This window comes from Lycorma delicatula, chromosome 11 (assembly GCF_047948215.1).
Source record: "Lycorma delicatula isolate Av1 chromosome 11, ASM4794821v1, whole genome shotgun sequence".
Lineage (NCBI taxonomy): Eukaryota > Metazoa > Arthropoda > Insecta > Hemiptera > Fulgoridae > Lycorma > Lycorma delicatula.
Window position 1 is genome coordinate 38,127,088 of NC_134465.1, and position 10,889 is coordinate 38,137,976.

Consider the following 10,889-nt stretch of genomic DNA (forward strand, 5'->3'; position numbering starts at 1 on the left):
TTCGGTTCGCCGACATTCGCCATGAGCCGGCTGAGAGCAGTTCTGGCTGTCGCAGCTTTGTCGGCGGCTCTCCGAAGCTGCTCAGCAAAGCTGAGTCTTCGGTCAATCTTCATACCGAGGTTCTTTGTGGCCGGCTTGGTCTCGATATCCTCCATCCCGACCCGCAGGGAGAGGAGGGTATCGATACGCTTCTTCGATAGAACCACGATCTCCGTTTTGCTGAGGACTAGAGACAGGCTGGTGTCTTTAAAAAGTTTATATCTGAGTTTGTCATTAAAAAGTTTGTTGTATGTCGATTTAACTTCCTGTAGGGTTAAGGAGTGAGTACGTGGATGTACAAAGGTCCTTTAAGTGCTCTCGTTTTGGCCATTAATTTGTAATTAATTAGCTTTTTTTTAAATAATAATTATATATATTAATTATAATAATCATAGTAGAAGTAATAGTAGTGTTAGTGTTGTAGAAATAAAAATTACTACAGTTGTCATCTAATTTTTTTTTTTTAAGTTTAGCGACTACCATAACCATCGTCGTTTTATGTGGAACTTGGCGCTCATTAGTCATATATTACTAAAATGGGTAGGCGCACCACGTCAACTACTAAAAGATGTATGACATCAATAAATTAAACTTTATTTCGTCTAGACAACAATTCGCTGCCACGCGTACGTTGCTGAATGCCAGCAAATACCTGTCCACCATTTTCGTTTTACGAAATAAGATTAAGGAACAGGATGATTTATTAACAATGTCGGAAGGGGTTGAAAGCGATAAAAAAGCTTATTTTTCTTGCAAAATTCTCAAAAACGTATAATTTTAACAAAAAGAAATTAATAATACAGTCTGCAGGTATGCAGTTGTTATGATATAATTCCTGTAATATATAAAAACACACCATGCAGACACACAAACTTATACATCCATATTAAGAAATTAGTTTTCAGTCTTTAATTTTTGCTTTGTTTTTTTTTACAGTTTATAATGAACAACCAGAAAGGGATAGTTTGAACGGTCCTAGTTCAGTACCAGAAAGAGAAGGTGTTTCAGATACGCCGATCGACGTCGGTAAACCGGGCAACGGTGGTCGTCATAAATTAAGAGGTGGTGCTGGCGGTAGCGGCGGAAGAAGAACATTCCTCGGCCTGTTATCCGGCAGAGCATCGGACATGCTCGAACACACCGAGCCATTGTAAGTAGTATTAAATATTTCATTGTACAGTATTTCTGCAGCTTATTTATATTTTCTCCTTTTATCATTTATTTTTTGAATCGACTGAGAGTTCGGTCCGTTTTTTAACCGTTCAGCGGCAAAAATAATCGAAAAAAAAAGAAAGTTTAAAGGAGGAAAGCATTTTAATCGACTTCAGGTAAAGAGGAAGTTCTCGATTCAATTCTTTTTATTTAAATTGTGTTTATTTGCCGACTCCCGTGGTGCGAGTGTTAGCGTCTCAGCCTTTCATTCGGAGGTCCCGGGTTTGAATCCCGGTCAGGCATGGCATTTTCACACACTCTACAAATCATTCGTCTCATCCTCTGAAGCTTGCCTAACGGTCGATCCGAAGGTTAAAAAAAAAAATTGTATTTATTTGCCCTTTGAAATCAAATGTTGCAATCAATTCTTCATCGGTTCCCTGTAATTAAATAGCTTTGAAATGTTTCATATGAGTCCGTTCCGGTAAAAATATCATAAAAGATCATTAATTACATCAGTCGATTGATATTCGGCGAAATTACAAAACGATTAAGGATTGATTAGTCTAGCGGTTAAAATCGTCACCACAAAATTAGCTGATTTTCGAAGTCGAGAGTTCTAAGCTTCGAGTCCCTGTAAAGGCGGTTGCTTTTATATAGATTTGAATGCTAGACTGTGGATACCAGTGTTCTTTGGCAGTCAGGTTCGGGTTTTAATTAACCGCGCTTCTCAGGAGAGGTCAACCTTTTTCTTTCTTTTTCTGTTTAGCTTCTGGAACCACCGTAAGGTATTACTTCAGACGATGAATAAGGATAATATGTATGAATGTAAATGAAGTGTAGTTTGTACAGTCTCAGGTCGACCGTTCCTGAGATGTGTGATTAATTGAAAACCAACCGCCAAAGAACACCGGTATCCACGATCTAGTATTCAAATCCGAATAAAAGTGACTACCTTTACTAGGATTTGAACCTTAGAACTCTCGACTGCGAAATCAGCTGATTTGCGATGACGAGAGGTCGATCTGAGTTCGTTCAGACTACATGTTTACCGGTATACTTTTTCTTTCTTTTCGTGTTTAGCCTCCGGTAACTACCGTTTAGATAATACTTCAGAGGATGAATGAGGATGATATGTATGAGTGTAAATGAAGTGTAGTCTTGTACATTCTCAGTTCGACCATACCTGAGATGTGTGGTTAATTGAAACCCAACCACCAAAGAACACCGGTATCCACGATCTTTCAAATCCGTGTAAAAATAACTGGCTTTACTAGGACTTGAACTATCGGTATACTTACACTTACATTTCACTACATCTGCGGCTACTTCAGGCCTGGAAAGCCGGTAGCAGTAAGAGCACTTGCCTATACACACATACCCAGACGCGGCAGTTGCTGGTTCCAGAAATAGGTAAATATTCATTTAAAAAAATAATAAAATAACATGTTCCTTAACATTAACATAATTCAATAATAAAATAATAGCAATAATAATAATCAGGGTTAATGACCTTAGAAATCGACGCTCGCATATTTAAAAAAATACATACTTGTAAAATAAATATAACAAATAATTTATTAAAAAAAAAAAAAATAATAACAGCGCTTTTCACTTAAAGTTCATTTTAAAAAAATGGATAAACAAAAAATGTTTTAGACTTGTATTTAAAAACAAAAAGGGTGTAACACTAGCGTCGAAATAAATAAACTCAACGGTCGACAAACATTATCCCAAGAAATCCTGATCGCGCTGTAAATTTTTCAATACTTCTTGAGAGAAGACTTTTTTTATAACAATAAATTAGACGTTACATAGAAAATTTTGGAGATTTATTAATTAATATTTTTACGTCATCGTTTATTTTATATCTATAATATAAAACTGATATTAAAAATATTTTCCGGTGAAAATTTAATGATTTTAAATTAGTAATAAAGCCTAAATTAAAAAATAATTGGTTTTTTCGCATCGCAAAAACTTTATTTGAATTTCTCTTATATTCACGGTTTTTCCACTTTTTTCTCAAAAACGCATTTATTTTCATTTTTTTCAAAACGTATTTTTATTTCGTCCTTACTTTTCTAGCAAACAGCGATTTATACGCCAGGTAGATTATGTACTGCTTTTAGTGTCTAATTGCCAAAAATTTTAATATTTACAAAAAAAACAAAAAACTGAATAACTTGCTCTACAGCTGCCCCGTCTAACATTTTTAATTGCAGCCGTTATTTGAAGAACCGCTAACGTTTCAGAAATTATGAAAAATTTAAACATTTTTAACATTCTTAAATTTGGTCTCACGAGACTCCCTTTTTTTGAAAAAGTTTCCATGCTATCTACATTAATAATAAAAATTAATTTTCATTAATGGGAAAATTTAAAAAAAGGGGAGATACATCGGACCTGACTTAATAAATGGCAACAAGTACATACATACATTTCCGGGAATTTTTTAATGTTTTTTAAACTAAAGAGTCATGAAACGACATTTGTCAAATCCGTGATATCGAAAATTTTGGTCGACCATTATACTTTCCGTTTATATATACGCTGCAGCTTTAGAGTTACAGAAGGAATGTATGTTTTAAAAACCCTAATTTAAAAAGGAAATTGAAAAAACAAATTCTCTAAATTTTGAATTCTTTAATTTTAGAAGTCAGCACCAGATTTAGCTACAAATTTTTATAAATCCTTAACTTACATCGATTTCAAAAAGCCGAATTAAAAAAAGAATTTCACTTTTTAGGGTATATTTAAAAACATTATCTTATATATTTCAGATTTCTTTCGTTTATATACGGGTGGTCCTACAAAAAAAAGAAACACCGCATGAAAAAATCTGTTAGCGACAAACTTTTATTTCAATAAAAATGTAAAAACTTTTTTCCGTAAAAAACGTTAAGAGACTACGACTCTACGCCGGAATACAGGATTACGTTTTATTTTATGTTTTACGACAGATTTTCTTGAATCTTCGCCGGAAAATAATTATGTGTTAGATATCAATAATCAGAGATGATATATGTACATGTAATTACTCTGTAAAACAACTTAGTCCTAAACGATGATAACCTCAAAAAACGAAATTAGATTATTTTCACGTAGACGATGTAATCTTTTGTTAAAAAGGTTTTCCTTTTATCTGATAAAGTTTATAATGGAACCGCTGGCGTTAAAGTTCTCTGGAAAATTAAAAAATAATACTAAGGAGTATCTCGTACATTAAAAAGACAAATTCGGTCCGATTCGAAAACCTCCTCCTTTTTGAAAACGTTTAATAAGAGTGGAAATAATAAATCATTTTTTTAACGCATTTAAAATTCTTCTTCGTCGTTGTAAACTGTTATTTCCATTCGATTAACCTTAATTATTCTGTTGTTGATAATAATAATTATAATAATAATATATTATAATTTATTATGGTGGATTAAATGTTTTTACGTGGAAAAAATACTTATAGTTCGGATAATTGATCGTATATAATTGGTGATATTTATTGGTGAATTATTATTTTTTATTCGATATTTATGGAAAAATATTTTTAACTTAATCTAGTTACATTATTAGCCTGTCGTGTGTCAGTATTTGCAAATTTTATTTTTTTATTTACTTATGTGTTCTTTAAAACGAACGTAAGATTTATTATTCTGTTTTCACAGTGTACAAATTGTTTATACGATAGACAAGACAAATGAACAATTTATAAAAATGGATTTTTATTTTCTAAAACTACCAGACGTATTTGTTTTGTTATAAGGTTATGTCAGGATGCGGTAAAAAACATACTTTGAACGGTTTACTTTACATCGAGACAAAGCTTTTTTATAATTTTTGTTAAAATTTATGATTCGATGATGGAGACGCAGAAGATAATCCCGATAAAATTAGAAGAAAAGTGTTTATTAACGAATTTCGGAATCGAACGCGGTATGATATCGTTCGGAACGGTCACGATGGAATCTTACAAACACATATGCGTTCGAGATGCGTTGTCTTCGCGTTTATTAATTATAGATACCGACGACATCACGAACGTCGTAAATTTAATGAATTTTTGCGAATCGGCGGTCGTAAATCCTGTCGACAAAGTGGTTGCGTTAAAACTTCACGGCGATTCGTCGAGTAATAGAAGAATACTGCAAATATTTAATGTAAATTTAAGGACCCTAACGAAATCTTACACGTTCGTCGACGCAGATATAGTTTTACTAAAATGGGTGTCGCCCGACACTCTGGGAATCGTGACCGAGAGTTCTGTTTATCACTGGAGCGTAGAAGGCGATAACGTGCCGATAAAAATCTTCGACAGACACGTCAGTCTAAAAGGATGTCAAATAATAAATTACAGAACCGATTCGACATTAAAATGGTCGCTGCTGATCGGATTATCGGCGCAAACGAATCGTGTCGTAGGATCGATGCAACTGTATTCGTCCGTCAGAAAATGTTCTCAAATTATAGAAGGACACGCCGCTTGTTTTACCGGATTTAAGATCGACGGAAACGAACAACTCAGCACATTAATCGCTTTTATCAATAAAAATTCGAATAATTCAGTAAAATTACATATAATCGAAGTGGGTCAACCTGTTGCCGGGAATCGTAACTTTATTAAAAAATCGATCGACGTATTCACCTCCCCCGATTGTCAAAACGATTTTCCAGTCGCCATGCAAATAAGTGTAAAACACGCTCTTATTTATACGATTACGATGCACGGTTATTTGCATCTGTTCGATGTCGAAACCGGTGTTAGTATTTATACAGGTCGAATTAGCGAAGAAACCGTATTTTCGACGGCCAGCGACGATGTAACCGGAGGTATAATGTGTATCAATAAAAAAGGTCAAGTTCTGTCAATCGGTATCGATGAAAATACGATATTATCGTATTTAGTTAACGTATTAAAAGATAACGATCTAGCGACTAAAATCGCCTTACGCGATATTAATTTTAAAGGGGCCGATCTAATTTTTATACAAAGATTTAATCATTTATATCAAACCGGCAAATATTCTGAAGCGGCAAAAATCGCAGCAAACGCGCCTAACGAAATATTACGCACGCAACATGTTATGGAACAGTTACAAAAGATTACTTCGGCGCAATCCAGTGAATCTTTATCACCGTTGTTACAATATTTTGGATTCCTGTTAGACGGCGGCTGTAAATTGAATTCGCACGAATCTCTCGAATTAAGTAAACGCGTTTTGAATCAAGGTAAACGACAATTGTTAGAAAAGTGGTTGAGAGAGGATAAATTATTTTGTACGGAAGAATTAGGAGATTTAGTTAAAGGAAGTGATTCCGTATTAGCTCTGTCGATATATTTGAGAGCGAATATTCCTCATAAAGTGATCAGCTGTTTCGTAGAATCGAAACAGCATAAAAAAATAATGTTGTATTGTAAAAAAGTCGGTTACAAGCCGGATTATTTGAGCGTATTGAAAGATATACTGACTTTAGATTGCGCGAATAATGGCGTAGATTTTGCTAAAATTCTGATAGAAGAATTAAAATTAGAAAAGGATGAAGAGAAACTGACAGCGGATATTAACGAGATAGTCGACGTATTTATGTCGTTAAATATGATACAACCGTGTACGGCGTTTTTATTAGAAATATTGAAAAGTAACAGACCGGCACAGGGTAATTTACAAACGAAATTAATAGAAATAAATCTGTTATCGGGGGCGCCTCAAGTAGCCGATGCTATACTGTCCAATCGAATGTTCACGTATTACGATAGAAATTACGTCGGACAGCTTTGTGAAAAGGCAGGTCTTTTACAGAGGGCTTTAGAACATTATACGGATCTATACGATATTAAAAGAGCGGCGATTCAAACTCATCTGTTGAACGAAGACTGGTTGGTCGATTATTTTAATAATTTATCGGCCGAAGACGCTTTGGAATGTTTAAAAGCGATAATCTCTACTAATATAAGACAAAATCTACAATTGTGCGTTAAAATATGTAACAGATATCACGAACAATTGACCGTCGACGCCGTTACGGAACTTTTTGAACATTTTAAATGCTACGAAGGTCTTTTCTACTTTTTGGGATCGATTATAAATACTTATAACAATACCGATGATGGAGTACATTTCAAGTACATTCAATCCGCGTGCAAAACCGGGCAGATTAAAGAAGTGGAACGCGTATGCCGCGAATCGAATTATTATAATCCGGAAAAAGTTAAAAATTATTTAAAAGAAATAAAATTAGCGGATCAATTACCGCTGATTATCGTATGCGACAGATTTAATTTCGTCAACGATTTAGTTTTGTACCTTTATCGTAACAATTTACAAAAATACATTGAAATTTACGTACAAAGAGTTAATCCGTCGCGTTTACCGGACGTTGTCGGCGGTTTGTTGGACGTCGATTGCAACGAAGATTGTATTAAAAATTTAATAATGACCGTGAAAGTCGGACAGTTTTCTACGGAACGTTTAGTCGAAGAAGTGGAAAAAAGAAACAGATTAAAAATGTTATCCGTTTGGTTAGAATCGAGGACTAACGAAGGATGTACAGAACCCGCCGTACATAATGCCGTCGCAAAAATTTACGTAGATAGCAGTAACAGTCCTGAAAGATTTTTAAAAGAAAATCGTTATTACGACAGTATCATCGTGGGAAAATACTGCGAAAAACGCGATCCGCATTTAGCGTGTATCGCTTACGAACGAGGTAAATGCGATCAAGAGTTTATCGATGTATGCTACGAAAACAATTTATTTAAAAATGCGGCCAGGTATTTAGTAAGAAGGTGCGATCCGATGTTATGGAATAAGATACTTACACGGGATCCTAAGGTTAGCGACGGCGATCGATGCAGGAGACAACTTATAGATCAAATCGTACAGACGGCGTTATCGGAAACGCACGATCCCGAAGAAATATCTATAACCGTTAAAGCGTTTATGAAAGCGGATTTACCGAACGAACTCGTTGAAGTTTTAGAAAAGATTGTACTCGACAATACTGCAGTATTTTGTAGCTATAAAAATTTACAAAATCTATTGATATTAACCGCTATAAAATGCGATAAAAATAAAGTTTTAGATTACATAAACAGACTGGATAATTACGATTCCAAAGACGTGGCTACTATTTGTGTGAAAAATGAATTGTACGAAGAAGCGTTCAGTATATATAAAAAATTTAATTATAATCTCTCGGCCGTACAAGTTCTGATCGATAACATACAGAATTTAGATAGGGCGTACGAATTCGCCGAATGTTGTAACGAGCCGTCTGTTTGGAGTATGCTGGGTAAAGCGCAATTACAAAATAATTTTATAAAAGGCGGTGTCGATTCCTTTATCAGAGCCGATGATCCGTCCTCTTACGTTAACGTCGTAGAAACCGCTCAAAAATCTGAAAAATGGCATGATCTGGTGAATTATCTACAAATGGCTTATAAGAAGATACGCGAACCGTACATAGAAAGCGAACTGCTGTACGCTTACGCCAAAACAAATCGCTTAGCCGATTTGGAAGAACTTACATCGATGCCGAATAACGCCGACGTCTTAAAAATAGGTGACAGATGTTTCGACAATTTCATGTACGAAGCAGCTAAACTTTTATATAATAGTATATCGAACTACGCTAAATTATCTGTAACTTTAGCTAATTTAAAAGAATTTCAAGACGCCGTCGACAACGCGCGAAAAGCTAATTGTACTAAAACTTGGAAAAAGGTTTGTTTTATCTGTTTAAATGATAACGAATACCGTTTAGCTCAGATATGCGGTTTAAATATCGTTATACACGCCGACGAATTACAATGTTTAATAGATTATTATGAAAACGGCGGTTATTTTAACGAATTGATCGATTTGTTAGAAACAGCATTAGGATTAGAACGCGCGCATATGGGTATCTTTACCGAATTATCCGTATTATACGCGAGACACAGGCCAGATAAAATGAAAGAACACGTCGAATTATTTTGGTCGCGCGTCAACATTCCTAAAGTCTTGAGAGCGGCGGACGAATCTCATCTTTGGCAAGTTTCTGTGTTTTTATACGATAAATATGAAGATTACGACAACGCGGCGATTTGTATAATGGAACATCCGACCGAATCTTGGCGGGAAAATCATTTTAAAGATATCTTAACTAAAGTATCGAACATCGAACTTTATTATAAAGCTATACAGTTTTATATGACGTATAAGCCGTTATTGATTAACGACCTGTTGACAGTTTTAGCGCCGCGCGTCGATCATACGAGAGCCATCGCTTTGTTTAACGAATTAAATTGTTTACATCTTATAAAACCGTACTTGTTATCTGTACAATCTTTGAACAATAAATCGATCAACCGAGTCTTAAACGATATTTTAATCGACGAAGAAGATTATCAGACTTTAAAAAATTCTATCGATACGTACGATAATTTCGACAGTATAATGTTGGCGCAAAAATTAGAAAAACACGAATTGATCGAGTTCCGACGTATTTCAGCGTATTTGTATAAAAACAGTAATAGGTGGAATAAGAGCATCGATATCTGTAAAACTGAACGTTTATATAAAGACGCGTCCAAGTACGCGGCCGAATCTAAAAATTCAAAGACCGCCGAAGAATTATTGTATTGGTTTTTAAACAACAATCTTCATGATCATTTTGCCGCGTGTCTTTTTCAGTGTTACGATCTGTTACACCCGGACGCCGTTTTAGAATTATCTTGGAGATTTAACATAACCGATTTCGCTATGCCTTATTTTATACAAGTGATACACGAATACATCGGTAAAGTAGATAAATTATACGATACGTTAACCGGATTACATTTACCCGAACGACAGAACGATAAAGACAATAACAATAACAACGGCGATAAAAAACCTCTGCTGTTGGCCGCAGAAAGGAGATTGATGTCGACCGAAGAAACGATCGGTGCCTGCGTTCGCGTGAGCGTACCGTCGACACATTCACCACCGTCACCGATATCCAGTAAAGTAATTACTTCGTCACAATTATTAGACTTAACCGGGATGCGGTCGTCTAGTATTTGCGGTGCAAATAATTTAATATAAATTAAAATTTTTATGGTATTACTTTTGTCGAAACGAGTAGCACAAAACGCAAAACAAATAATAATTCCTATAAAATTAACAAATTGAAAAAAAAATCGTTTCCGAAAATGATCTATTCTCACTTTTCTTTGTTTGTTTTATTTTTGGCCTATCAGCGTTATTTTATTATTATTATTGTTACATCTTAACAATACTGTCTGAAATATTAATGTATGAAAAAAGTAAATCGTCTCTTATAATCGTTATTATAAATTAAAAAAGGTAATTTTTTTATTTCTCTTTATATTTTTCTTTACTCTTGAATAAATTTATAAAAAAAAAGTTTTTATTTATTTTTTTTTTCTCTATATTACGATAAAATAATATAATTTAGTCTCACCGATTTTCAATTAAAAAAAAATTCTGTTTTAAACCATATGAAAATTCCAGTAATGAATTTAAAAATATAAATTTTAAGAACGGATTAAAATCTTGTTTTGGCCTTAAAGTCCATAGATTATATTCTTACAAAACGAAGAGTTTAAGGATATATAAATAAATACATATATTTTAGAGAAAGAAAGACAAATGCACAGAATGACAGAGAAGAGTGGTTTGCTTGGCATTTCTCCAGCCACCACCCCATTCGGTCGCCCT

General features: G+C 34.4%; 2 protein-coding genes across 2 annotated transcripts in view; both read left to right on the top strand.

The window, feature by feature from the left end:
• Positions 1-1,193, top strand: part of LOC142332507 (uncharacterized) — a 175,812-nt gene extending 174,619 nt beyond the window's left edge. The window contains exon 3 of the mRNA XM_075378955.1: positions 976-1,193. Coding sequence (XP_075235070.1) covers positions 976-1,193 — 218 coding nt within the window. The remainder of the gene's footprint in view (positions 1-975) is intronic.
• A 3,855-nt stretch (positions 1,194-5,048) lies between these two features.
• Positions 5,049-10,253, top strand: LOC142332508 (clathrin heavy chain-like). The gene has a single exon (XM_075378956.1). The coding sequence runs from the start codon at positions 5,049-5,051 to the stop codon at positions 10,251-10,253; it is 5,205 nt and encodes a 1,734-aa protein (XP_075235071.1).
• The last annotated feature ends 636 nt before the right edge of the window (positions 10,254-10,889 follow it).

Excerpts from the sequence above, each read along its gene's own strand:
- LOC142332508 (XM_075378956.1), top strand. The coding sequence starts at position 5,049 with ATGGAGACGCAGAAGATAATCCCGATAAAATTAGAAGAAAAGTGTTTA.